The sequence below is a fragment of the Triturus cristatus genome, chromosome 9 (genome assembly GCF_964204655.1).
Source record: "Triturus cristatus chromosome 9, aTriCri1.1, whole genome shotgun sequence".
Lineage (NCBI taxonomy): Eukaryota > Metazoa > Chordata > Amphibia > Caudata > Salamandridae > Triturus > Triturus cristatus.
In genome coordinates this window covers 1,025,129,897-1,025,156,708 of record NC_140592.1, presented here as the reverse complement: position 1 = coordinate 1,025,156,708, position 26,812 = coordinate 1,025,129,897, and the positions used below count along the sequence as shown (strand labels likewise).

Here is a 26,812-nt window from a genome sequence, read left to right as displayed (position 1 = left end):
GAAAAATCTTCTAAGTGTGAACTTTTCAAAACTGCAAATATTCACCAAAAATCAGCCAAGTGACAAAAACGAATTTACTCACCTGCTCTTAGGTGAGCTCCCAGTGCTGGATCTGGGTGCCCAGCCCTGACTCTGAAAAGTGTTCACAACTATACTTACTTCTAACTCATTTTTCTTGCCATAGAGATCCATTGAATGTTTTCTGTGAAATTTCTTCTAAGTGTCTACTTTTGCAAATTTGAAATATTCTTTTAAAATCGTACCATTTCTGCAAACGAAATTACTTACCTGCTTTTGATAAGGACCCCAGTCCTGGGTCTAGGCACCCAGTCCTGGATTACTAAAGTAACGATAAAGTACTCTACCTGCAATTTGAATTTCTTGCCATAGAGATCCATTGAATGTTTTCTGTGAAATATTTTCTAAGTGCTAACTTTTGAAATAGCTAAATATTATTTAAAAATCATTACAGTTATTAAGTCGACTTTCATCACTTGATTCTGAATACTGACCCCAGGCTGGTTCTAGGATCCAGACCTGGAATTCCAAAAGTAATCTAAAAAGTAATTTATCACAAATAACCTGAATTTACCATTGAGCTCAATGCATTGTATGTTTAGGAAATAGGATTGTTTATTGCAACCAACTGTGACTGTTTACACAAATTTATTGCTTGAAACAAAAGTATTTATATTCAACCTCTCATTCTGAGAAAGTATATTTTTACCCCCTTTGTGGTTCTAAAAATAAAACAAGCATATATTTTATATATACAAATCATTGGCCTAGAGTTCAGTTATTGAGTGTGTGAAACCATTTGCTGACTGAGTGTGTACAATAAATGCTTTACACTGTCCTCTGGTACTGCCTTACTGCTCGACCAAGCTACCACTTTTTGAGAGTAAGGTCATACCTAACTTTGACCTCTATCAGCCTCTGGGGGACTGTGGACTCTGTACACCCTGTACCTATTAGGGAACAGTATATACAGAGCCACTTTCTCACAAGTGAGAGGCTGGAACCAACTACATCCAATATGTTTAAAGTTGGTAATCCATTTGTTGGATAATAATGCCCTCGCACACCCTTTCAGGTGTCATGCTTCATCATATGGGCTGCTCCTTGTCGGGCCGGCGGTGCAATGCCTAACGGGCTCCCTTGATAAGGGGCATTTTATCGGAGATCTTCAATCCAACTGCCGTATGGTGAAGTGCGGGTGTGGGGGCCTGGGTGATGTAGATGTGACTAAGTGATTTAAAACATGGTTGAGAGTGCCAGCTAGGAATTAATTTTATTCTGGGGGCCTCCTTCCCTGATTAAAAGCGTGAAGGTGTAGCACTCAACAGAGTATAATGTCATGTGGGAGTGGCTTATGTTATAATGGTCAACATGTTTCTCGCTTAGTTATTACAATCGTGATTCTTCAGGACCTATGAAAAAACTATCTACAAATGGAGAAAATGTAATACTACTAGTATTCTCAATTAAATGGTGTAACGAGTAAGTATCTCCTAATAAAATACCTGTTGGTGCCGGGTGTTACCTGTAGAAAGAAAAAGGTAGGTGATGCCAGTTAAAAGGAGTACAATAACCAGGATAATTCAAAAACAGCCATAGACGTGACTCTTTAATCGTTCTTTAACTCAAATGGTGGTGGCTTCTAATGCTATGCAACGCATCAGAACATATTAGTTGGTGGTGAATTCCCACGGTGTACTAAAGTGACTATTCACCTGTGTGGAATTCATTAAAATGCAGCAAGTTATAAACTCGGAGGACTCACCCTATTTAGTATCAGTCCAGACCACAACAGTACTCGGTGGGTGCAACATGAGCAATAATTCCTCATAAAGTAGGACTGAACATGGGACCAAGTAATGGAGTGGGTAAAACATAAATGAGACATGATTGTAATAAAAAGAAGAAAAAGAAGCATCAAACATGTTAGCACAAATTCACAGCGAGTAAATGGCTGTAAACGTAAATCTCATATGAAAATACGATGTTAAACTAGTCAAAATGGCCAATGTAAATTAGAAGCAGTTACTCAATGGAAACAGATGTATATCAAAGGAAAATGGTGGAGTGTGCAGTGATCGGCTGATTATCATATAAGATTGATGCCTGTGCAATTGCAAAAGTCATTTGATAATTGGTTTACTGTGACGGAGGGAAGATTAAAAATAAATCCCTCATGTGAACCAGGAGCACAGAGCATTGACGGTAAAACCGTGTGGGGCATGGCGTGGAGTGTCCCCAAATGCAACAGACAAACTGAGGTGTAGGACTGAAGGAGTCTTTTTGTAGTTAATGTTTTATTTTAGAACCAACAATAGATAGCAGAATATACTTTCTCAGAATGAGATGCTTTAGTTAAATACTTTGCAATATGCAATTGACTTTTGTAGGTAATAGTTACAGGTTGTTGCAATAGGCAACACAATTTAAAACACAATAATACATGGAGCTCAATGGGAGTTTTAAGTTATTTGCAATGGATTACTTTTCTAACTCCAGGACTGGATCCTAGATTCAGTCCTGGGACAGTTCTTGGAAACAAGTGAGTAAAGTCGACTTGGTTACTGTTGTGATTTTTAGGCAATATTTTGCTATTTTAAAAGTTGACGCTTGGAAGAAATTTCATAGAAAAACAGTCAATGATTTCGTATGGAAGAGAATTGGGTTAGTGGTAAGTACGGTTGAGTACTTTTGAGGGTCAGTGCTGGGCACCAAGATCCAGCACTGGGATCTCTCCTAATAGCAGGTGAGTATTTCCATTTTCGTTACTCGGTTGATTTTTGGTGAATATTTTAAGTTTTAGAAACTCCACACTTAATAGAAATTTCAGAAGAAACCAGTCAATGTTACCCTATAGAAGAAAATTGGGTTATCGACTTTTGGGTAAGTACTCGACTGGCAGCGTTACTGGGGCGGCCGGGTGCAGAGTGAGTTAGGCCCAGTATTATCCTATGGGAGGCCGGGGGCCCTTGGTTGGTGGCTACTGACTAGCAGGCCATACAGCTGTGGGAGCTGGGCTCCTGGTGACTTGCTCAGGGCAAATGGGGAAGTAGGTAGGAGTAGAAGTTACACTGCCAAGGCCACTCGGGTGCCTGGGTGCTTTTGAGCCTTCGGGCACTCAATGGATTTCAATGGGAAAGCTCCAGGACGAACAAAGGCTGCAAGCTCGTGGACGAAGATTCTTCAGGTGCCAACACCACTTCGAGAGGTAATTTGGGTAGTTGGAGGATAGGTAGGTACCCAGGATTCGGGCACATGGTGCCGCAAGGCGCCGGGTGCAGGGGTGACTTTTGGTGTCAGGAAATCTTACCCTCTGTTGATCGCTGTTTTGGGGGGGGGGGGGGGTCCCATGGTTCTGAGGCTGCAGGAGTCAAGAGCATTGAGGTGGGTCGCCGGGGGGGAACGTCCTTGTGGTCTTTGTCCACTCCAGCACAGGCCAAGCTTGGCGGGTGCAGAGTGTACAGGGTTCGTGGTTCCTGGCTGATGCCAGGGATCAGTTACTTGCTTTGAGCAGTGCCACTGCTTGTGGGTTTCCCAGATGCTTAGTCACAAGGTAGCCAGGTCCTCCGGGGTTTGTGAGGTTGCTGCCCACGGGAGGTGCCTGGATTTAGCAGGAGCAGGTTCGAGGGTCGACAGGCCAGTAGGGCTGGGGCCAAAGCAGCTGGTGTCTTCCTCTTGTTAGCAGCTGCACGGCAGGTCTTGTTTCTTGATCTTCTTTGCTGTTTCGGAATCTGGATCTAAGGAAGGTAGGTTCAGGGTGCCCCTAAATACTGAATTTAGGGGTGTTGCAGGTAGGTAAAGGACAAGGACCAATGGGTCCCTGCCCTGGGGTGGGTACACCCCTATACTGCCACACTCCTGTGGGAGGGGGGCAGTAGCCTAGTCCTGATTTGGAAGGGTTTCCCATCTTCAAGATGGCGAGAGCCCGGAGATCTGCTTCACCTCGCCTCCCCCACCTGAGGGGTGAGGTTGGCAGAGGCTGGCACACCCCCTTTCCTTCCTTGGGGTTTCCTGCCATTCTTTCCGCCAGTGGGGGGTTTAGAACCGGTAGAGGCCAGTTTCTCAGTACAGGAAGTGGCCTGGAGAAGCTCACAGAGGCGGCATGCCTTTGAAGCTTCCCCTGCCCATCCTGAGGGAGGAGACCTAGCACCTTGCCCAGGATGTGCATTGTTTCAGGTCCAGGAGAGCGGATGGCTCTCTACCCAGGGGTCCAGCAACAGGTCTGCTGTGTGACAGCCCCCCTCAGACAAGACGTGGATTGTAGGCTAGGTTCAGGGGGCATCTCTAAGATGCCCTCTGTCGTGCATTGTACACTAAATCCAGCACTGGCATCAGTGTGGGTTTAATGTGCTGAGAAGTTTGATACCAAACTTCTCAGTCTTCAGTGGAGCCATCATGGTGCTGTGGAGTTCATGTTTAACGAGCTGTCTGCAGCATATACTCTTAAATGGCAGCACTGCCCTTACAGAGCCCCGGAATGAACTTGGGTACTGTAGGGGCACAGGGCTCATGCACCTGTACCCACACCACTGGCATAGGGCTCCCAGTTATAGGGATGGCTGATGTATTGCCAGTGCAGTGTGTGTTGTGGGCATGGCGCACAGGGATGTGTGCCATGTCGACTGTTTTGTTCTGTACCCAGACACTCAGCCTGCAAGGAGTGTGTGTATGTGTATGTGTGTGTGTGTGTACACACACATACACAAGGCCCTTCCCTGGTCACAAGGCCCTGGGTACCTAGAGTACAATTTACCAGGGCTGACGTGGCCAGGGTTTGCCAATTTGGGGTTTTGGTTTCAGCACAGTTTTTAGGAAATTAACATAGTCCCTGGGCACCTGATTGGCAGAAGCCCAGGGCACAGTCAAAGTACATTCAGCAAAAAGTTGGGCCATGCCAGAAAGATGGCACTTTCTCACACATGTTGACTCTTCAGTTTTCTGTGCACCGAGCAAGCAGCCTGCAATGGCAATGAGTGTGTGTTAAGGTACAGGACCTTTAAGGGGTGGCACAATGTGTGCTGCAGCTTTTAGAGGCCATCCCAGGTCACCGTGCCTTTGGTAGTTGTACTTTTTACAAGGGCGTTGCATGTGGCCAGAGGTGCTAATTGGGGGTACAGAGGTACAGTTATGAGGAAGGACACAGGCCCTGGCGACCTGATTGGCAGGGACCCAGGACACATCAAGTTATAGTGCGTTAGAAATCTTGCAAAATTTGGAGGGGTTATGTGAGAAAGTGGCTCTGTATATACTGTTCCCAAATAGGTACAGTGTGTACAGAGTCCACAGTCCCCAGAGGTTTGGCAGAGGTTAAAGTTAGATATAACCTTACTCTCAAGTGCTAGCTTGGTCGAGCAGTAAGGCCGTATCAGAGGACAGTGTAAAGCATTTGTTGCTGACACTCAGTCAGCAAATGGTCTCACACACTCAATAACTGAACTCTAGGCCAATGGTTTATATAAAAATAGGTTGGTTTTATTTTAGAACCAACAATGGGTATTAAAATGTTCGAGGCATGTGGGCTGCTGAATTCATATCTGTGCATACATCGCTGCCTAGTGTTGGGTCCGGATTATTGCACATTGTTGTCCTGGAAGAGTCTTCGAAGTATCACGAGATAGGTGGCTCCTCCCCTGGACTACAGTGCGCATGGGCATCCTCTCCATCCTCAGATTGTTTTTTTCCGCCATTGGGTTCGGATGTGCTTATCTTAGCTCAAGTTAGGATAACTTTATTTAAGGCAAAAGCCTTTAGGTATCGTCGGTACTGTTTGCGTTCGGTATCGACAGTCTATTATACTTCACACTTCTCGGACCTAGTCTCGGTCCGAACATCGATCGACGTTCGAGGATGGAATCGAGGACTCCCTTCAAGAGATGTCCTTTATGTCACGCGAAATATCCACACATCGATGTCCATCCGGTGTGTAACAAATGCTTATCACCGGATCATGAGGAGTCAAGGTGTATGGCCTGCGCCCGGTTCCGCTCAAAGAAGACACTTCGGAATCGACGGGCGGTTAGATTGGAGGCCAAACAATCGGCACCTACCCCGGTTAACATATTCGGCACCGAGGATGAGGAAGTCGAGAGCGTCGAAGAGATAGACTCGAGCCATGCTTTGGAGCAGGATTCCCAATCTGACGACGATGATGAGGTTATCTTGGAGGACGAAGACGTCGTCGACGTAGGAGACGACGATGAGGCCCTTGGGGCAGAGGAAGATAGCTCGGGAGAGGAGCTAGGCCAATCCGTAGATGCGGAGGACGACTGACAGTCTTGACAAGGCTCAGGTCGAGGGATCGCCTGCGGGCCTTACCCAAGATCTGTCGGATCGTTCTACAGCCCCGCCTGAAGGCCCGGCTTCGAACATTTCAAAAGAGCCAACGCCATCAAAAAAGACTGGATTCGATTCAGTGAAAGCGAAACCAAAACCAGCACCGGTCAAATCGAAACCGAAAGTGCAACTGGCTCAGGTCGGATCGAAGTCCTCCAATCCATCGACACAGAAAAGGGACGTCGGAGCCGACCAAACAAAGAAGGACTTCGGTACCGAGAAGACAAAAAAGGGCTTCGGCACCGAGACACAGAAGAAGGCCTTCGGTCCCGAGAAGACGCAACGGCCTATGGCGCCGAAGGTTGGAGCACCGACCACCAAGGTCACGGGGGTCGATCCAACTACGTCGACACCGAAGAGTGCGGCGGCTGCCTAGATATCGAATCAACCAGTCGTCGATCCCAAACTTCGGATCGAACACCCGAAAGCTGGGAGGACGCCGGAGACCGCGTCGAGGCCGGTCTCCAAAGAGCCTATCGGTTCCAAAGCACCGTCTGCATTCACGTTGCAACAGGTGTCGGAGTCCCTACAGCGCATCAGGGAACGGGCAACCCTCGGACCAAAGACTGGTCCCGAACCACACAGTCGCTAAAGCTCACTCTGCGCCGGCACCGATCAAGTTTGGATTGCCGCCACCCGGGGCACCTAAGATGTTCGAACTTCGGAGGAGTCTCGAACACACACTAACAGTGTCCACGGAAAGAACCGATGTCGAGGACTCGCGGGACCAGTTTATCGACGCCGACACTGGTAGGCTGTTCCGTAAGCGGAGAATTGTTCCAGAGAAGGCTTTGGACTCCTACAAGATTCCACTAAAAAGGAAACTGGCTTCAGGTTCAACGCCAGTGCTTGTAGAAACATTCCACACCTATCATCAGGAACCACCATCCTTTTCTCCTACACACTCGGAACAGGATGCAGGAGAGGGCTATATTGGGGATGATACCACTTATCCTGTGGATAATGACCCTGATGACCAACAGCAAGACCCAGATCAAGCATGGGGAGACCCTACTGACCAAGGTGACCCAAAAGATGCTCCTGACACTCATCTTTACAATGTCAAAACATCTCCCACTGAAGATACTGGTGCTTTTAACGCCCTCATTGAAAGGGCAGCTGCCAATCACTGAGTGGAACTCCATTCTGACTCTACCAATGCTAAAAGTGGTTCTTAAACATGCTAAGGTCATCTTTAAGGAAACCACCAGGGCACGGGTATTAAACCCCAGAATAGAGAAGAAATACAAACCTGCACCCGGAGACCCCATGTACATTAAGGGTCAATTGCCGTTGGACTCCATGGTAGTTTCTAATGCCCGCAAGAGAGCTAACTCGCAGACTACAGGTGATGCACCTCCTCCGGACAAGGAGTCCAAAATGCTAGAAACATCAGGCAAAAGGGTAGCAGCACAAATCTGGCGCATTGCCAACACTCAGGCACTCCTGGCCCGATACGACAGGTCACACTACGATACACTAGAAACACTGCTAGAACACCTACCAGATGAATACAAAGATGGAGCGGAGCTCCTCATCAGAGAGGGACAACTCATTACAAATGCGTCCATCAAATGCGCACTAGATGCAGCTGACACTGCAGCAAGGGCAATCAACACTAGTGTGATGTTGAGGAGGCACGCATGGCTGAGAATATCAGGCTTCAAACCTGAGATTCAAAATAATATCTTGAATCAACCAGTCAACCCAGACTTTTTATTTGGCCCCGAGGTTGACACCACACTGGAAAAGATTAAAAAGGACACTGAAACTGCGAAATCTATGGGGGCTCTACAGTCGCAGCAGTTTCGGAGTGGCTCCTTTCGTCGCCCCGGGAATAGAGGAGCAGCTAGTGGTCAGGGGTCCCAGCAGCAGTACAATAAAGAAGGTACCCAGAGTACCTATAATAAAAACAATAGGGGTGGATATCGTGGATCCAGCACCAAAGGCAGAGGACGAGGACAGAACAACACCAGGTCCTCCGCCAATAACAAACAGTGACGTCTTGTCGCTGCCCCCCCGCCACGTAACACCGGTCGTGGGGAGACTCCAACAGTTCCTGCCAGTCTGGAGATCCATCACCACAGACAGGTGGGTCAGAGAAATTGTCCAGTACGGTTATTGTCTGGAATTAACATCCAATCCACCCAACATACCACCAAGACACCGTCCTATGTCCGCAGAGCACTTGACATTATTGCAGCAAGAAGTACTAAGTATGCTGCAAAAAGGAGCCATAGAGCTTGTGCCTATGGAACAGCGCGGGTCAGGGGTGTACTCTCTGTACTTCTTAATCCCAAAAAAGGACGGGTCTTTACGACCTATACTAGACCTCCGCCCCCTCAACCAATACATTCTTTCAGAGCATTTTCATATGCTCACCCTCCAGCAGGTTCTGCATTTACTCAGTCAGGGAGACTTCCTAGCAACACTAGTTTTAAAGGATGCGTATTTCCACATACCCATACACCCATCACACAAAAAATATCTCAGGTTCACTCCTCAGGACCAGCATTATCAGTTCAAAGTACTCCCTTTCGGAGTAACAGCGCCCAGAGTCTTTACCAAGTGCCTGGCGACAGTGGCCGCACACTTAAGGAGACAGCACATTCACGTCTTCCCTTACCTGGACGACTGGCTTGTTCAGGCAAAGTCAGCCCAGCAGTGTGCCAGCCACATATCCCACACCATTCACCTTCTTCACAGTCTGGGATTCTCACTAAATTATCCAAAGTCACATCTCCAGCCTGCCCACGTACGGCAGTACCTGGGCGCGACTATAGACACTGGCTGCCAAAGCTCAGCCAAATTTAGCAAGAATCAACAGCATGCAACTGCTGAAAAAAAGTTCAGACCACAACACTCCCTTCCAGCGCGAGTGTCCATGCAGTTGATAGGCATGATGGCCTCCTGCATCTTCATAGTCCCGCACGCGAGACTACATATGCGCCCGCTTCAGGAGTGCTTGGCACGTCAATGGAATCAGACTCAAGGACAGTTAAAAGACCTAGTGTTGGTGAGCGATCGGGCATACAACTCTGCATTGGTGGAATCCACACAACCTTTGCAAGGGCCGACCGTTCCAAGAGCCTGGTCCACAAATCATACTGATGGCGGACGCGTCTCTCCAGGGATGGGGAGCTCATGTACTCAATTACACAGTGCAGGGACTATGGACGACACAGCAACAGAAGATGCACATCAACCTTCTGGAACTGATGGCTATCTTCCTGGCGATGAAAGCGTTCAAACTACACTTGTGCAACAAAGTCGTGTTGATCCGGACGGACAACATGACTGCCATGTACTACATACAGAAGCAGGGAGGAACACACTCTCCACAGTTCTCATCTGGCTCAGAGCATGTGGAAGTGGGCCATTCAGAGGAACATGTTCCTCATGGCGGAACACCTCCCGGGCAAGGACAACCAGATGGCGGATCTGCTCAGCAGACACAGCCACCAAATGCACGAATGGGAGCTACATCCGTCAGTCCTCCAACCATACTTCCAGCAGTGGGGTCATCCAGAGGTAGACCTATTCGCCACAAGGGAAAACGCAAAATGCCAAAGCTTTGCCGCCAGGTTTCCGCATCCACAGTCGCAGGGCAATGCGATATGGATGAACTGGTCAGGCAGATTTGCGTACGCTTTTCCCCCAGCGCCATTAATACCGCTAGTGGCACGCAAACTACGGCAACACTCGATGACACTCATCCTGGTTGCTCCAATGTGGGCACGCCAGCCATGGTACACCACGTTACTAGAACTGTCCGTGGTGCCGCCTCAAAGACTGCGGTTAACACCCAAACTTTTGACGCAGAACGATGGTGAAATTCAGCACCCAGATCCGCAACAGCTGAACCTGGCGATCTGGCTCCTGAAGTCTTAAAGTTCGGCTACCTGAACCTGCCTCCAGAATGTATGACTATCATCAAGGAGGCCAGGAGACCCACAACCAGAGCTTGCTATGCGACTAAATGGAAAAGGTTTGTCATTTACTGTAAAAACAATGGATGCATCCAGCGGATTAATGTCATTCAGAACATCATCTGTTACCTGTTACACTTATACCGATGCAATCTGGCATACAACTCCATCCGTATACATCTAACCGCAATAGCGGCCTATCTTCAGAAAAGGCAGCACCTCTCTTTATTCAAGGTGCCTGCCATCAAAGCCTTCTTAGAGGGACTCAAAAAAGTGATTCCTCCAACTTACCCACCGGTGTGGAACCTGAATGTGGTCCTCACCAGACTGATGGGTCCACCTTTTGAACCTCTACATTCATGTGAGATTCAATTCCTCACCTGGAAAGTAGCCTTCTTAGTGGCAATCACTTCGTTAAGAAGAGTTAGTGAACTCCAGGCACTAACCATTCAAGAGCCATTCATACCGGTTCACGCAAACAGTTGTACTACGTACTAACCCCACTTTCATGCCTAAAGTGATATCGCAGTTCCACATGAATCAAACTATTGAACTGCCCGTTTTCTTTCCAAATCCAGAAACTGTTGCGGAGAGAATGCTCCATACACTAGATGTAAAGAGGGCCCTCATGTACTATATAGAAAGAACACAGGATTTTAGGAAAACAAAACAACTGTTCGTTGCCTTTTCTCCACAACACAAGGGCAACGCCATTTCCAAAGCCGGGATAGCCAGATGGATCGTTAAATGTATTCAAATTTGCTATGAAAAAGCTAAACACACATTAACGATTCCTCCCAGAGCCCACTCAATACGAAAGTTAGGGGCGTCCATGGCTTTCCTAGGAAACATTCCTTTAGAGGAAATATGTAGAGCAGCCACATGGTCCACTATACATACATTTACAAAACACTACTGTGTAGATGTACATTCAAAACAGCAGGCAGCTGTAGGACAGGCTGTTCTCAAGACCCCTTTTCAGACTGCTGCAGCTGGCACGGGCAGCCGCCGCTAATGGAGGGACTGCTATATAATCTATGCACAGATATGAATTCAGCAGCCCACATGCCTCGAATTGAATATGCTACTTACCAGTATGCATCTGTTCTTGGCATGTAGGGCTGCTGACATTCATATCGCCCACCCTCCTCCCCGGCGCCTGTAGCAGCTGCAGCTCTCAGAATTACTGTATAGCATGGTCATCACTTGTGGTATCTACTCCATCACTGCCACAATGGCGAAAAACTATCTGAGGATGGAGAGGATGCCCATGCGCACTGTAGTCCAGGGGAGGAGCCACCTATCTCGTGATACTTCGAAGACTCTTCCAGGACAACAATGTGCAATCATCCGGATCCAACACTAGGCGGCGATCTATGCACAGATATGAATGTCAGCAGCCCTACATGCCAAGAACAGATGCATACTGGTAAGTAGCATATTCAATACTTTCTCAGAATGAGATGCTTTAAGTAAATACTTTTGCAATATGCAATTGACTTTTGTAAATACTGGTTACAGGTTGTTGTAATAGGCAACACAATTTTAAACACAATAATGCATTGAGCTCAATAGAAGATTTGTTGTTTGCAATAGATTACTTTCAGGATTACTTTTGTAACTCCTGGACTGGATCCTAGATTGTCCTGGGACAGTTCTTAGAAACAAGTGAGTAAATTCGTCTTAGTTACTGTTGTGATTATGAGGCAATATTTTGCTATTTTAAAAGTTGACACTTAAGAAATTTAATCGACCAGCATTGGCATAGCCAATAGGTCTCGCCTTTGAGACCTTAGAAGTGTTTAGCCATGCAACAGTTGCATAACTAAATACTTATAAGGTCCCAAAAGCGAGACCTATTGGCTATGTCAAGCGGTCCTGCGGCCGCGTAAGTGAAGTGAAAGTGATCGCGATCAAACATGAAAGCGGCCGCGAAAGTGAAAGTAATCGCGGTCAATCGAGGCGCGCGCCCGCACACATGCACTGTAGCTTTAGGCTGGCCTGGTAGCACTTTTTGGAGCCCTCTCAATAAGTCTAGCCAGACCAGCGCATGCGCTGGGTCAGGCAAGACCTAAAAAAAGGTCAATGATTCCCTATGGAAGAAAATTAAAGTTGCAGGTAAAGTATGTTCTTGTTACTTTTGTAATCCTGTACTGGGCTCCTAGACTCAGTATTGGGACCTCTAGCTAAAACATGTAATTAATTACGTTTTTACATTTAGCACGATTTTGAAAGAAAATTTGAAGTTTGCAAAAATCGACTGAAAGTGCCATCTTTCTTGCATGGTATGGCCCCACTTTTTGCTGAATTGCTGAATGTACTTGGACTGAGTGTGCCCTGGACTTCTGCCAATCAGGTGCCCAGGGCCTATGTTCCTTCCCTAAACAAAAACCTCAAAACCAAATTGGCAAACCCTGGCCACATGTGAGCCCCTGGTAAAGTGGTACCCTAGGTACCCAGGGTGTTGTGACCAGGGAAGGCCTCTAAGGGCTGCAGCACTCATTGTGCCACCCTTAGAGGCCCTGTACACACACACTCTCTCTCTCACTCACTCTCATATATGTCTGGGTACAAGACAAAACAGTCGACATGGCACACATCCCTGTGTGCCATGCCCGCAACCTACACTGCCCTACCATACATCAGCCACCCCTCTAGTTGGATGTCCTATGCCAGTGGTGTGGTCACAGAGGCAGGAGCCCTGTGCCCCTACAATACCCAGGTCCATTCCTGGGCACTGTAAGTGTAGTGCTGCCATTTAAAAGTACATGGTGCTGGGAGCTTGTCAAACACGAACTCCACAGCACCATAATGGCAGCACTAAAGACTGAGGTTTGGTATTGAACTGTTCAGCACATTAAACCCACACTGATGCCAGTGTGGGATTTAATGTACCAAGCACCACAGAGGGCATCTTAGAGAGGTCCCCTGAAACCTAACCTACATTCCACATCTGTTCTGAGGCTGCCTAGGCTGTCACACAGCAGACATGTTGCTGGACCCCTGGGTAGGAGAGCCCCTGCTCTCCTGGGTCCTGCAACAATGTACATCCTGGGCGAGGTGCTACATCTCCTCCCCCAGGATGGGCAGGGGGAAGCTTCAAAGGCATTCCGCCTCTGTGAGCTTCCCCAGGCCACTGCAACGCCCCACTCTGGCGGGAAGCTTGGCCGGAAACCCCAAGTAAGGACAGGGGATGTACCAGCCTGTCAACCCCACCCCTCAGGTGGGGGAGGCGAGGTGAAGCACATCTCAGGGCTCTCGCCATCTTGAAGATGGGAAGCCCTGCCCAATCAGGATTAGGCTACTGCCCCCCCAACCACAGGAGAGAGGCAGGATAGGGGGTGTATCCACCCCAGGACAGGGACCCATTGGTCCCTGCCCTTCACCTACCTGTAACGCCCCTAAATCTAGTATTTAGGTCCACCCTGAACCTTCCTTCCCCAGATTCCAAAATCCAAAGAGCTGGAAGACAGAAGACCTGCCCTGCAGCTGCTAAGAAGAGGAAGACACCAACTGCTTTGGCTCCAGCCCTACTGGCCTGTCGACCCTCGAACCTGCTCCAACCTGGCATCTCTTGTGGCCAGCAACCTCACAAACCCCAGAGGACCTGGCTACCTTTTGACTCTTAAGCCCCTGGGACTCCCATGAGCAGGGGCAAAAGCAGTTTGTGTCGTCCTCTTCTTGGCAGCTGCAGGGCAGGTCTTTCTTCTAGCTCTTCTTTGGAATTTGGAATCTGGAATCAGGGGAAGGAAGGTTTCAATGGGAAAGCTCCTGGTTGGAAAAAGGCTGCAAGCTCGAACGAAGATTCTTCAGGTGCCACCCCCACTTCGAGAGGTAAGTTGGGTAGTTGGAGGATAGGTAGGTACCCCGGGATTGGGCACAGGGGGCTGCGGTGTGCCTTTTGGTGTTGGGAAATCTTACCCTCTGTTGATAGCGGTTGGGGGGGATACCTGGATCTGAGGCTGCAGGCGTCTGGAGAGTCGGGAAGTCCTTGGGTACCGGACTCGGGGACAGTCCGGGGGGGGGGGCAGTTGGGTGTTGTCGTCCTCATGGTCTTTGTTCACTCCGGCACAGGCCAGGCTTGGCGGGTGCAGTGTGTGCAGGGTTCCCGGTTCCGGGCTGATGCTAGGCAGTAGAAGCTGATTTTGAGCAGAGCCTCTGCTCATGGGAGTCCCAGGTGCTTAAAGCCAAAAGGTAGCCAGGTCCTCCGAGGTTTGTGAGGATGCTGGCCACAAGAGGTGCCGGGTTGTAGCAGGAGCAGGTTCAAGGGGGTCGACAGGCTTTTGGGGCTGGGGCCAAAGCAGTTGGTGTCTTCCTCTTTTTAGCAGCTGCACGGCAGTTCGTCTTTCTTCTTGCTCTTCTTTGTATTCTGGAATCTGAGGAAGGAAGGTTCAGGGTGCCCCTAAATACTAGATTTAGGGGCGTTACAGGTAGGTAAAGGGCAGGGACCAATGGGTCCCTGTCCTGGGGTGGGTACACCCCCTATTCTGCCACACTCCTGTGGGAGGGGGGCAGTAGCCTAGTCCTGCTTGGGGAGGGCCTCCCATCTTCAAGATGGCGAGCGCCCGGAGATGTGCTTCACCTCGCCTCCCCCACCTGAGGGGTGGGTTTGGCAGGCGGCACATCCTCTGTCCTTATTTGGGGTTTCCGGACAGGCTTCCCGCCAGAGTGGGGGTTGCAAGTTGCCTGGGGAAGCTGAGGCAGCATGCCTTTGAAGCTGCCCCCTGTCCATCCTGGGGGAGGAGTCCTAGCACCTCGCCCAGGATGTGGATTGTTGCAGGCCCAGGAAAGCAGGGCCAGGGTTTCAGCAACATGTCTGCTGTGTGGCAGCCTAGGCAGCCTTCCAGACCAGATGTGGATTGTAGGTTGGGTTTCAGGGGGCATCTCTAAGAAGCCCTCTGTGGTGCTTGGTACATTAAATCCCATTCTGCCATCAGTGTGGGTTTAATGTGCTGAGAAGTTTGATACCAAACTTCTCAGTGTTGCCATTATGGTGCTGTGCAGTTCGTGTTTGACGAGTTCTCAGCACCATGGACTCTTAAATGGCAGCACTGAACTTGCAATGACCAGGAATGGACCTGGGTACTGTAGGGGCACATGGCTCATGCTCCTGTGGCCACACCACTGGCATAGGGCACCCAGCTAGAGGGGTGGCTGATGTATGCCAGGGCAGTGTAAATGGTGGGAATGGGGCACAGGGATGTGTGCCATGTCGACTATTTGTTTAGTCTTGTACCCAGACACTGCCTGCAAGGGCAGTGTGTGTGTGTTTTAGGGTACAGGGCCTCTAAGGGTGGCACAATGAGTGCTGCAGCCATTAGAGGCCTTCCCTGGTCACAAGTCCCTGGGTACCTAGGGTACCATTTACTAGGTGCTGACATGTGGCCAGGGTTTGCCGATTTGAGTTTGTGGTTTTTAGGGAAGGAACATAGGCCCTTGGCACCTGATTGGCAGGAGTCCAGGACACACTCAATCGAAGTACATTCAGCAATTTAGCAAAAAGTGTGGGCATACCATGCAAGAAAGATGGCACTTTCTCACAGGTTACTACAACAAACCCAGCTTCCTACAATATATCCTTGTTAAACACTAAAAGCAATGATCTTCTGAAAATCTACTTTTCGGAAATGATGATTAGGTGATTTGTCACTCTCTGTTTTTTTTACCACATCCTATTGCTGTTTCAGAAAGCATTAGGTTGCCAATTGTATATTTTGGACCAAGTGATATTTTGCCACTGAATTGTTTTATTCAGGCTTCCGTATCCTAAAAATGTTACTAGACCTGCAGGTTTAGTGACTTAACAGATCTACTCAACCTAATTATAATGCTCGACGCATAAACTGGTTTCAAATTGTGATCCTGGTCAAGTATTTTAATCCACCGAGACACCATTTTCATTATCACATGAGAGCACCTTCAAATACGCAAGTTCAGCATGTCTGCTGTACGTAAATCTCTTGTTCGGTTTAATAGACTAAACGTTTGCTCTATATATAATACAAATCTAGCCACATATAAGATGCACATGACCGCTGACTTTCCTCAGTTCATTAAAGCATTGTCATCCATGCAGGGGCAGAAACGTTTCTGAACTCATGTTTAAAACTGTCACTTTTATTAACTACTTAACTAAAGCATGATGTAGCAGCACACTGTCATTTGCAATCAGCAGAGTTTTCATTTTAAGGCCCGCTGAATTTCCCACTGACGTGTGGTTTTAAAACTATTCAGTGTACAATGTCTGGAAATCGAGTTTCTGCAAATGTCATTTGCAAATCAAGTAATGTGTTGATTTGTTTTGCTCCTATGTAAATCTTTGAATTTACACTTCTGAATTACAAAAAAAGTTGTTTCATAAATCCTGATATATTTTGAAGTAACTGAACTATTAATTTACATGCTGTTTAAATATTGTGTTGGAGAAAAAACTGACCTTTTAGTGCGTTTTGTTTCACAATCATTGTCAGATAACTCACTTGACAAAAAAACACTAACTACAATAAGAGAAGTAAAAAAAAACTTTTTCTAGGAACAGAGAAGTAACTATTAGTAAACGAGAAACTTGTATTTGACCTTTGTCCTTTATCAGACAGGAAATGTCTATAGACAAAACCCAAATTTAAAGGCCTCATTATTGCTCATTCACTTAATGAACAGAACACCTGTTCCTTTCAGTTTGAATTAACTCGCCAGCAAGGTCAGTAAATGCTAAAAAAAATAGCTCGACTTGATAACCTTTCACTCGACATGGCGAGTGGATTTTTCGATGCCTGCTATTGTGTTCATGACTGCCAGGATGACTTAAGAGTTACCTGCTGTATTGTTAAACCTTTTCCAAGATAGTGCATAGAGCATAAAAGAGCAACTATTACATGCAGGCAACAGTGGTGCTCGTAGGCTGCCATAAATTATAGTGTAGGTTTTTCCTCTTGAAGATTCAGTGGTTACGAAACTTTCATTTCGCTCTTAATTAAATGAAATAAAAGTAGGTTTGGTCAGTTAAAAAAAACAAAAAAAATGTCTAACTACTTTTCTCCAAATAAATTTTAGTTTGAGTGCATGCTAAGCTTGCCTTTATACAAAACGTTTTGTGATTTTGTTCCTCCCTTTTGATCATGGTTTGCTTTTTCTAGAGCATTACTTTAGTGGCTCATATTCATGCAGATTAAGTTGATAATGAATGGAATTCTTTTGCTAATGATTATGCATTTTGTGCTGCTGTGATTTAAAGAAAAAAAAACAATTTGTGCATATGATCAATGGGAGTCTTGTAAAAAGTCTAGTTCTTAATATACCTTAATTGGATTGTTCTCTATCTTGGCACTGAGTTTTTTTTTTTTTTTTGCAGACTTGATGGACCACCTGGTGGAGGTGTACAGCCCCCAGTACGATTTGAAGGGCCACGGTTTGACGTACCGCCTCCTGGCCTACCAGGCCCTGGTGTGAGAGGCCCGATGCAAGAGCAGTGGCCAACATCACGATTTGGCAATCCTCAGAGCAACACACAGCGCTCATCTAGTTTCACCCCAGGAGGATTATGGTGGAGAGGGCCTGAAACGACTGCAGCAAAAGAAGAGCAACAACCTGAGCCCATGGAAACACAAGAGCAATCTAATGAATACTCGGACGTTCATACATCTGGTTCGGTTCCCCCTTTTTTAGGGCCAGACTCTGCATCAAAACCACCTCTCCTTTTCCAATCAAGGGATGATGGAAAGAGTTCTCAGACAGAAACAAAAATGGAAGTAGATATTCCTGGAATTTCAAGTTGGAACAAGAATCCCCAAAACACTGACAATTTATCTAAATCTCTTCCACCTTTTGCAGCGCCGAATCAAAAGCCATTTCCAACATCTAATGCACCTAGGTTTTCTGCAGTAGGAGCTGCAGGAATGGGGGGGCCTTTAGGAGCTGCAAACATCTCTGGGCCTGGTGATGCCAAGCTTCAGGCAGACAGTCGGGACATGGGTTCAGCTAGACCATTTAGCAACTGGGATAAGAGCTTGGCACCACCCACAGGTGACTGGGACAAAGGCTCAAAGCACCCAGATGGCACTTGGGATACTGGACCCAAAGGGCCTGATGGCTCTTGGAACCAAGGACCGAAGCGGCCGGATGGGCCTTGGGATCAGGGACCGAAGCGGCCGGATGGGCCTTGGGATCAGGGACCGAAGCGGCCGGATGGGCCTTGGGATCAGGGACCGAAGCGGCCGGATGGGCCTTGGGATCAGGGACCGAAGCGGCCGGATGGGCCTTGGGATCAGGGACCGAAGCGGCCGGATGGGCCTTGGGATCAGGGACCGAAGCGGCCGGATGGGCCTTGGGATCAGGGACCGAAGCGGCCGGATGGGCCTTGGGATCAGGGACTGAAGCGGCCGGATGGGCCTTGGGATCAGGGACTGAAGCGGCCGGATGGGCCTTGGGATCAGGGAACGAAGCGGCCGGATGGGCCTTGGGATCAGGGAACGAAGCGGCCGGATGGGCCTTGGGATCAGGGAACGAAGCGGCCGGATGGGCCTTGGGATCAGGGAACGAAGCGGCCGGATGGGCCTTGGGATCAGGGAACGAAGCGGCCGGATGGGCCTTGGGATCAGGGAACGAAGCGGCCGGATGGGCCTTGGGATCAGGGAACGAAGCGGCCGGATGGGCCTTGGGATCAGGGAACGAAGCGGCCGGATGGGCCTTGGGATCAGGGAACGAAGCGGCCGGATGGGCCTTGGGATCAGGGAACGAAGCGGCCGGATGGGCCTTGGGATCAGGGAACGAAGCGGCCGGATGGGCCTTGGGATCAGGGACCGAAGCGGCCGGATGGGCCTTGGGACCAGGGACCGAAGCGGCCGGACGGGGCTTGGGACCAGGGACCGAAGCGGCCGGACGGGGCTTGGGACCAGGGACCGAAGCGGCCGGACGGGGCTTGGGACCAGGGACCGAAGCGGCCGGACGGGGCTTGGGACCAGGGACCGAAGCGGCCGGACGGGGCTTGGGACCAGGGACCGAAGCGGCCGGACGGGGCTTGGGACCAGGGACCGAAGCGGCCGGACGGGGCTTGGGACCAGGGACCGAAGCGGCCGGACGGGGCTTGGGACCAGGGACCGAAGCGGCCGGACGGGGCTTGGGACCAGGGACCGAAGCGGCCGGACGGGGCTTGGGACCAGGGACCGAAGCGGCCGGACGGGGCTTGGGACCAGGGACCGAAGCGGCCGGACGGGGCTTGGGACCAGGGACCGAAGCGGCCGGACGGGGCTTGGGACCAGGGACCGAAGCGGCCGGACGGGGCTTGGGACCAGGGTCCTGGAAGCCAAGCTGGCCGTGGATGTCAGAGTGGCCCCTGGGATCAAGGTCCAAGGCGCCTTGGTGGTCCTTGGGATCAAGGCCCCAGGCGGCCTGTTGGCCCCTGGGAAAATGACCCAATGCAAACAGATGATGATTGGGTTGAGGACCATAATCCACCAGATAATTGGGAACAGGATCCAGATCAAGCAGAAGATGATTTTGATCAGGACCCGGACAGTAGTTGGGAAAAAGGTCCTTTACGGCAAAGTACAAATTGGGATAAAGGTGCAGCCATGTCAGGAAGTGTTTTGGATAGAGGCCCACCAAGACCAGTCGGCAACTTGGAGAATGATCCCGAAAGAATGGGTTCCAATTGGGGCAAAGGTCCAGATAGACCTGGAAACAATTGGGGCAAAGGCCTGGTGACTCCAGGCAGTAATCTGGATAGGGGCCCCATGAGACTTGGTAATTTAGATAGGGGCCCAATGCGACCTGATGGCTTTGATAAGGGCCCCTTCCGACCTGATGATTCCTTTGACCGGGGCCCAATGCGACCTGATGGCAGTTCAGATAGAGGCCCCCTGCGCCCAGATGGGGGCTTTGAGCGTGGCCCCCTGGGCCCGGATGGGGGCTTTGAGCATGGCCCCATGCGGCCTGAAGGCAATTTTGAGCGAGGCCCCATGAGACCAGAAAGCTTTGATAGAGATGCACAAGGACCTAGTTGGGATAGAAGTTTGGGGGGGCCAGGCAGCTTGGATAGAGGTGCAGTGAGGCCACTCATGAATATAGAACGGGGATCTGGAAGACCAGGTGTTAATTTGGACTCTGCCTCAAGACCAGGTAGCCTTTTTGACAAGGGCCCAGACAGACCAGGCACAGATTTTGACAAGGGTCCTATGCGACCAGGGAGCCTTTTTGACAAAGGTCCAACACGGCCAGGTAGCCTCTTTGACAAGCCCATGGACAGGCCTGGCAGCTTGCTGGACAGGCCCATGGACAGGCCTGGCAGCTTGCTGGACAGGCCCATGGACAGGCCTGGCAGCTTGCTGGACAGGCCTGGCAGCTTGATGGACAGGCCCATGGACAGGCCTGGCAGCTTGATGGACAGGCCTGGCAGCTTGATGGACAGGCCCATGGACAGGCCTGGCAGCTTGATGGACAGGCCCATGGACAGGCCTGGCAGCTTGATGGACAGGCCTGGCAGCTTGATGGACAGGCCTGGCAGCTTGCTGGACCGGCCCATGGACAGGCCTGGCAGCTTGCTGGACCGGCCCATGGACAGGCCTGGCAGCTTGCTGGACCGGCCCATGGACAGGCCCATGGACAGGCCTGGCAGCTTGCTGGACCGGCCCATGGACAGGCCTGGCAGCTTGCTGGACCGGCCCATGGACAGGCCTGGCAGCTTGCTGGACCGGCCCATGGACAGGCCTGGCAGCTTGCTGGACCGGCCCATGGACAGGCCTGGCAGCTTGCTGGACCGGCCCATGGACAGGCCTGGCAGCTTGCTGGACCGGCCCATGGACAGGCCTGGCAGCTTGCTGGACCGGCCAATGGACAGGCCTGGCAGCTTGCTGGACCGGCCCATGGACAGGCCTGGCAGCTTGCTGGACAGGCCCATGGACCGGCCTGGCAGCCTCTTTGAAAAACCCCAAAACCGACCGGGCAGCCTCTTTGACAAGCCCCAAGGCCGGCCAGGCAGTCTTTTTGACAATCCTCTGGGTAGGCCAGGTGGCCACCTTGACAGGCCTGGTCCTGACCGCCCAGGTAGTATGTTTGAGAAGCCTCCTGGTCCTGACCGCCCTGGCAGCGTGTTTGATAAGCCTCCTGGTCCTGACCGCCCTGGCAGCGTGTTTGACAAGCCTCCTGGCCCTGGCAGCGTGTTTGACAAGCCTCCTGGTCCTGGCAACATGTTTGACAAGCCTCCTGGCCCTGGCAGCATATTTGACAAGCCTCCTGGCCCTGACCGCCCTGGCAGCATATTTGACAAGCCTCCTGGCCCTGACCGCCCTGGCAGCATATTTGACAAGCCTCCTGGCCCTGACCGCCCTGGCAGCATATTTGACAAGCCTCCTGGCCCTGACCGCCCCGGTAGCATATTTGACAAGCCTCCTGCCCCGGACCGCCCCGGCAGCATATTTGACAAGCCTCCTGCCCCGGACCGGCCTGGCAGCATATTTGACAAGCCTCCTGCCCCTGACAGACCTGGTAGTATATTCGACAAGCCCCCTGGCCCTAGCCGTCCTGGAAGCATATTTGACAAGCCTCCTGCCCCTGACCGCCCTGGAAGTATTTTTGATAAGGCCCCAGACAAACCTAGAAGCCTATTTGATCAGGCTCCTGGTAGACCTGGCAATACATTTGACAAAGGCCCCACAAGACAAGGCAGTCATGATAAGGGACAAAGTAACACTTTTCAAAAGGGCCCTGATAAGCCAGATAGTGTTTCTGATAAGGGTTCCAAAAAAACAGAAAGCAACTTCGAAAAGGGTCCTGTTAGAACAGGTAGCGTAGATAAGGGCTCCACCAAAAAAGACACCAATTCTGACAAGGATTCTGCAAGACCAGGCAGCAATTCAAACAGTACTACTCAGAGACTAGAGAAAAGTTCAGAAAAGCTTCCAGAGAAAGCAAGTGGGGGGTTGGAGAAGAGCCAAGTAGACAGCACTTCAGATAAAGGACAGACTGAAAAAAAACCAGACCAGAGCTCAGCAAAATCTGGTAACGATAAGAGTCAGGTCCCAGTGGTGGGTGGTGCTCTGAGCTTGGGACCAAAATCAACAGCTGGGGGTTCAGGCAAGGGCCCAACAGCAACTGCTGGCCTAACCAAAAGCCCAGCAACAATCGGCGGTACAAGCAAGAGCCCAGCAACAGCAGATGGCAGCGGTCCGACCAAGGGCCCAACAGCAGCAGGGAGCAGCGGTCCCAACAAGGGTCCGACAACAGCAGGCAGTAGCATTCAGAGCAAAGGGCCAACAGCAGCAGGCACCAGCGGTCCGAGTAAGATCTCAGAAACAACTGAATCGACAGGTAGCAGTCTGAGCAAGGGTCGAGCAACACCATCACCAGGCAATAGTGGTCCAAGCAAGGGCCCAACAACGGAAGCAGGCAGCAGCGGTCCCAGCAAGAGCCAAACAGCAGCAGCTCCAACAGCAGCAGGAATCAGTGGTCCCAAAAAGGTCCCAGCAACAAGTGGTGGTCTGAACAGTGAGTCCGAGGATGCCGTCAGTACTCTGAACAAGAACTCTGCATCACAAGGTGGTAATTTAACCAAGGACCCTACAGCCGGTGGTAATTCCGATAAGGGCTCTCCAGCTGGGGGTGTTTTTGATAAAAGCCTTTCAACTAATATATCTGACAAAAGCCCTGCAGAATGCGGCAGTTCAAGCAAGAGCCCTGTAGCAGGCAGCACTGGTAACACGGGTCCATCGACAGGAGGAAGCAGTTCCACCAAAGGCCAGACTAAAAGAGCCAGCAGCTCAGACAGTTGCACAGTATCTGGAATTAGTATGGGTAAAGATTTTGCCCCATTGGCCAGTAGCAAGGACAAGCCATTGTCAACGGTCACTAGTTTGGATAAGGCACCAGGTGCTACAGAGAGGGACTTGAACAGGGGCTCAGGCACTACAGACAGCCACTCAAATAAAGGCTCATCTACAGCAAGCAGCAATGTAAACAAACGCCCAATGATGGATAGCAGTCTGAACAAGGCAACATCAGCTGCTGGCAATTTGAACAAGGTCCCAACTGCTGCAGGAATGAACATGGGGCTAATGCCTGGTAGTCAAATGAACAAAGGACAATTCACTGGTGGTTGCAACAAGGGACCAACTCCTCTGATGGGCAGCAACATGGAGAGGCCCCCACTGATGGGGGGCAGCATGGAGAGGCCCCCACTGATGGGGGGCAGCATGGAGAGGCCCCCACTGATGGGTGGCAACATGGAGAGGCCCCCACTGATGGGTGGCAACATGGAGAGGCCGCCGCTGATGGGTGGCAACATGGACCGAGGCCTGGTGACAGGAGGGAGCATAGATCCGGCAAGATCAGATAGTCGGGACAGAAAACCTGAAAATAGTCATGGCAGGGGCCTCATCAGAGCTGAAATTCGAGACCGGAGTCCCTTGAGACCGGGGATTCGTGGTAGGAGTCCCTTAAGGATGGGTAATCGTGGGCGGAGCCCAGTGAGAACAGGAAATCGTGAAAGGAGCCCCTTGAAATCGGGGAGTCATGATGTGAGTCCTTTAAGACACGGTGCTCATGACAAGAGACCAGAAATGACCAGAGAGAGACTTCCATTGGCTAGACCAAATGAAATGGATGAAAGGCATGGAGAGGAGTCGAGTCGTATTCCCAGAGCACCATGGCTTGGAGAAGAAAGAGTACCAGCTGATGTCCCTTTTGATGTTCGAGGAAGAGGAGATTTTCCATTGGGACAAGAAGGAATGCAAGACTGGAAGAAAGAGCCGCATTGGAGAGAGCAAGATCCAAATTTCCAGCAAGGGCCTCGTGATCCCTACAGCAGGGAAGAGAGAGTGCCACTTCGTCCCACTGGTCCCTCTGCACCTCATGAACTTGACCGTGATACATGGTGGGATGATAGAGAGAGAGAGAGAGATTTGGGTAGAGACTTGGACAGATATGAAAGACCATATGAAAGGTTCAGTCAGAACCCTAATCGAGACTTCTCTGGGTCTCGAGATAGAGGCTTCCATCATGATAGAAACTATCCTTCAGTGGCACCCCTCTCTCGCAGGCCCCTGTCTCCTCTGCGACCTCTTTCACCTCTTCCACCCCTGCCACCTCTTCCACCCCTACGCTCTCTTTCACCCCTCCGTTCACGCTCGCCAATTAGAGCTTTGTCCCCTCTCCCTCCTCTCCCACCTTTGGACAGATTTCGGGAGGATCGGTGGCGAGAGGAGAGAGACAGAGACTTTGTGTATGAAAGAGACCGTCATGAAAGAGACTTAAGGATTCGAGAGTTCCCAGATAGACCATGGCATGAGGAAAAAAGTCAAGATTATCCACCAGAAAGGCCCTGGGACAAAGACCGGTTGGGGGAGAGATGGTATCCGCCAGAAACCAGAGATCGATTTGAGGGCCGCCTGGATCCTCTTCTTCCGTTACCACCTCTGCCTCCCCCAGGTCCTGCTGTGCACTCTTCAGCATTACCTGAAGCAGAAATGAACCTGGACCCTGAGCAACCACCAGCCATGGCGGGGTCAATGGTCCTAAGCCAGAGGCAGCATGAGATAATCTTGAAGGCTGCCCAGGAGTTGAAAATGCTACGGTGAGATGTGTGCTCTGCTTTCTGTCAAGGCAGATTGACCTGCCCGTATTTTACATTTTGAATGGATTCTTAACAGTTTGCTCTGTGCTACTTGAGATTATGTGGATCCATGATTGCTTTTTTTTCAAGGGGATTGAGTAGTGAACCTCTTGTAAAGATTTGCAGAGCATGCTTGCTTTAGGATTTGCTTAGTGTGAATTGTGTGCGGGGTTTACATGATGTGGAGGGGCTTGCTCAGTTATTTATCTCCCTTTGCCTCTAATCCATGTTACCTTAATAGTATCCTTTGGCTGGATGGAACCAGTAATAACATTTTCACCCATAGTTTAACTCCATGTGAGGTGATTTTTCCTCCCTTAAGGTCTACCCAAACTTTGTAAGCCATAGACTAGTGTGCTCTAAAGACTGCGTAATTGGGGGAATTGCTTAAATTTTGTGTACCATAAGTCAGTGTGAAAGTTAAACTTTTTATAAAGCGTAATGAAAGCTTCAGTCAGTCCTGATAGTATGTCAGTTAAAGTTTGATAGCCCTACTCTTCGTTTATAACCAGTGCCTCAAGGTGCATAATCGCTAGATTTTATGGGCGGGGTATAAGTCTCTTCACTTGTTGAGCAGTACTTTCCACATGCGCTGTTAGACTTTGTTCCAGAAACAGAACGTGATTAAATGCACTCAGGAAAATCTGAAGTGCTGTTCTTTTACATGGTAATTTGACGAGGTTGTGCTTTGCGTAAGGAATGAAGCAGTCCCACTGCAGACCATTTTGAAGGCAATTGATTATATGTGGAAACTGTGAAAGTCTATGTGTAGTTAGGTTGTGTGGATACTGGTATTTTGTTTGCTGCTCTTTGACTGTTGTGGTTGTATTTATAATGACCTATTCATTTGTTCTCAAATTATTGGTCTGGAGAGGTGGGTGCTCCATCAGTCACATATAAAACCATATTTCATCCTGTAGGTAAATTCACTGGTCTGATAGAGTGCAAAAAAGCCCAGCAAGAACAAAGTTAGTTGAGATTCTGGAGAGTGAATAATCTTAAGTTTGCTAGCTAGTCAAAATAAGTAAATCTATGAAAATGCAAATTTTTCATGCAAGTGAGTTAGTGTGATCATTTTGGTAGCTTGCTTCCAGTGTGATGTCACTTATTTTAGTGATCCCAGATGATCTCACTAACGACTCTCTTCAATTGCACTGCAATGACGTGCATGCAACATTGAAAATGAAGCAAACACATTTGTAAAAGTATTTGAAATTAAAGTTCCAGGAAACGCCACCAGAACAAAACGCTTACACCATTAATTCGTAGTCCCTTAATGGTCAATGCCTGGTACAGCTGAAGACATTCAATCAAGACATTAGAGCAGTGCTACACCAAATCTGACCGAGGAGCCTGGTAGCTGTTCCAGTCTAGAAATGCTTTGATTTTTCGACTGGTGGCTGAACAAGTCTTTACTTAAGTTTTATTGTCTCCCTTACTGCATGTTAAAATTGATGTTTTTGTTATTCATTTCTTTATGTATTAGGCCATTAGATGCTTAGTTGTCCTGGTGGTCTTAACTTTTTTTTTTTTTAAACTTGCATTAATAGAGTAAGGCGATTGATCGTGCATATTAAGTTACTTAACCAGAATTCCTGGGCACCATGTGGTGACTGATTAGAGCATCACATTTTCCTTTAATGCATTTTAATAGTATTGTGACTATTTTAGGACACCAACTGCATTGACTGTTTTCCTGCGTTGTCAATGAGGGTCTGTAACGTATGAAGGGTCTTGATTCAATGGCTCTAGTCTGTAAGAGGTTTGTGTAAAATTCTCTTGATTTGTTTACCACACTTGGATAATTTGTTTATTTCTCTGGAAAAAAAAACTGCATAATTCTCTGTACCATTCTGAGATCAACACACTTCCTCTTTGCCAGTTGGAATGCAGGACAGTACTCAATTATAGAAGAAGCAGAATACCCACT

At 49.3% G+C, this 26,812-nt stretch overlaps 1 protein-coding gene across 3 annotated transcripts in view; it reads left to right on the top strand.

Annotated features, from left to right (window-relative positions):
* The window catches only part of YLPM1 (YLP motif containing 1), an 820,959-nt gene that overhangs the window by 153,199 nt on the left and 640,948 nt on the right, over window positions 1–26,812 (top strand). For all 3 annotated transcript variants that reach the window (XM_085626748.1, XM_085626747.1, XM_085626749.1), the window contains exon 4: window positions 17,632–24,843. In XM_085626748.1, the coding sequence (XP_085482874.1) occupies window positions 17,632–24,843 (7,212 nt within the window). The remainder of the gene's footprint in view (window positions 1–17,631; window positions 24,844–26,812) is intronic.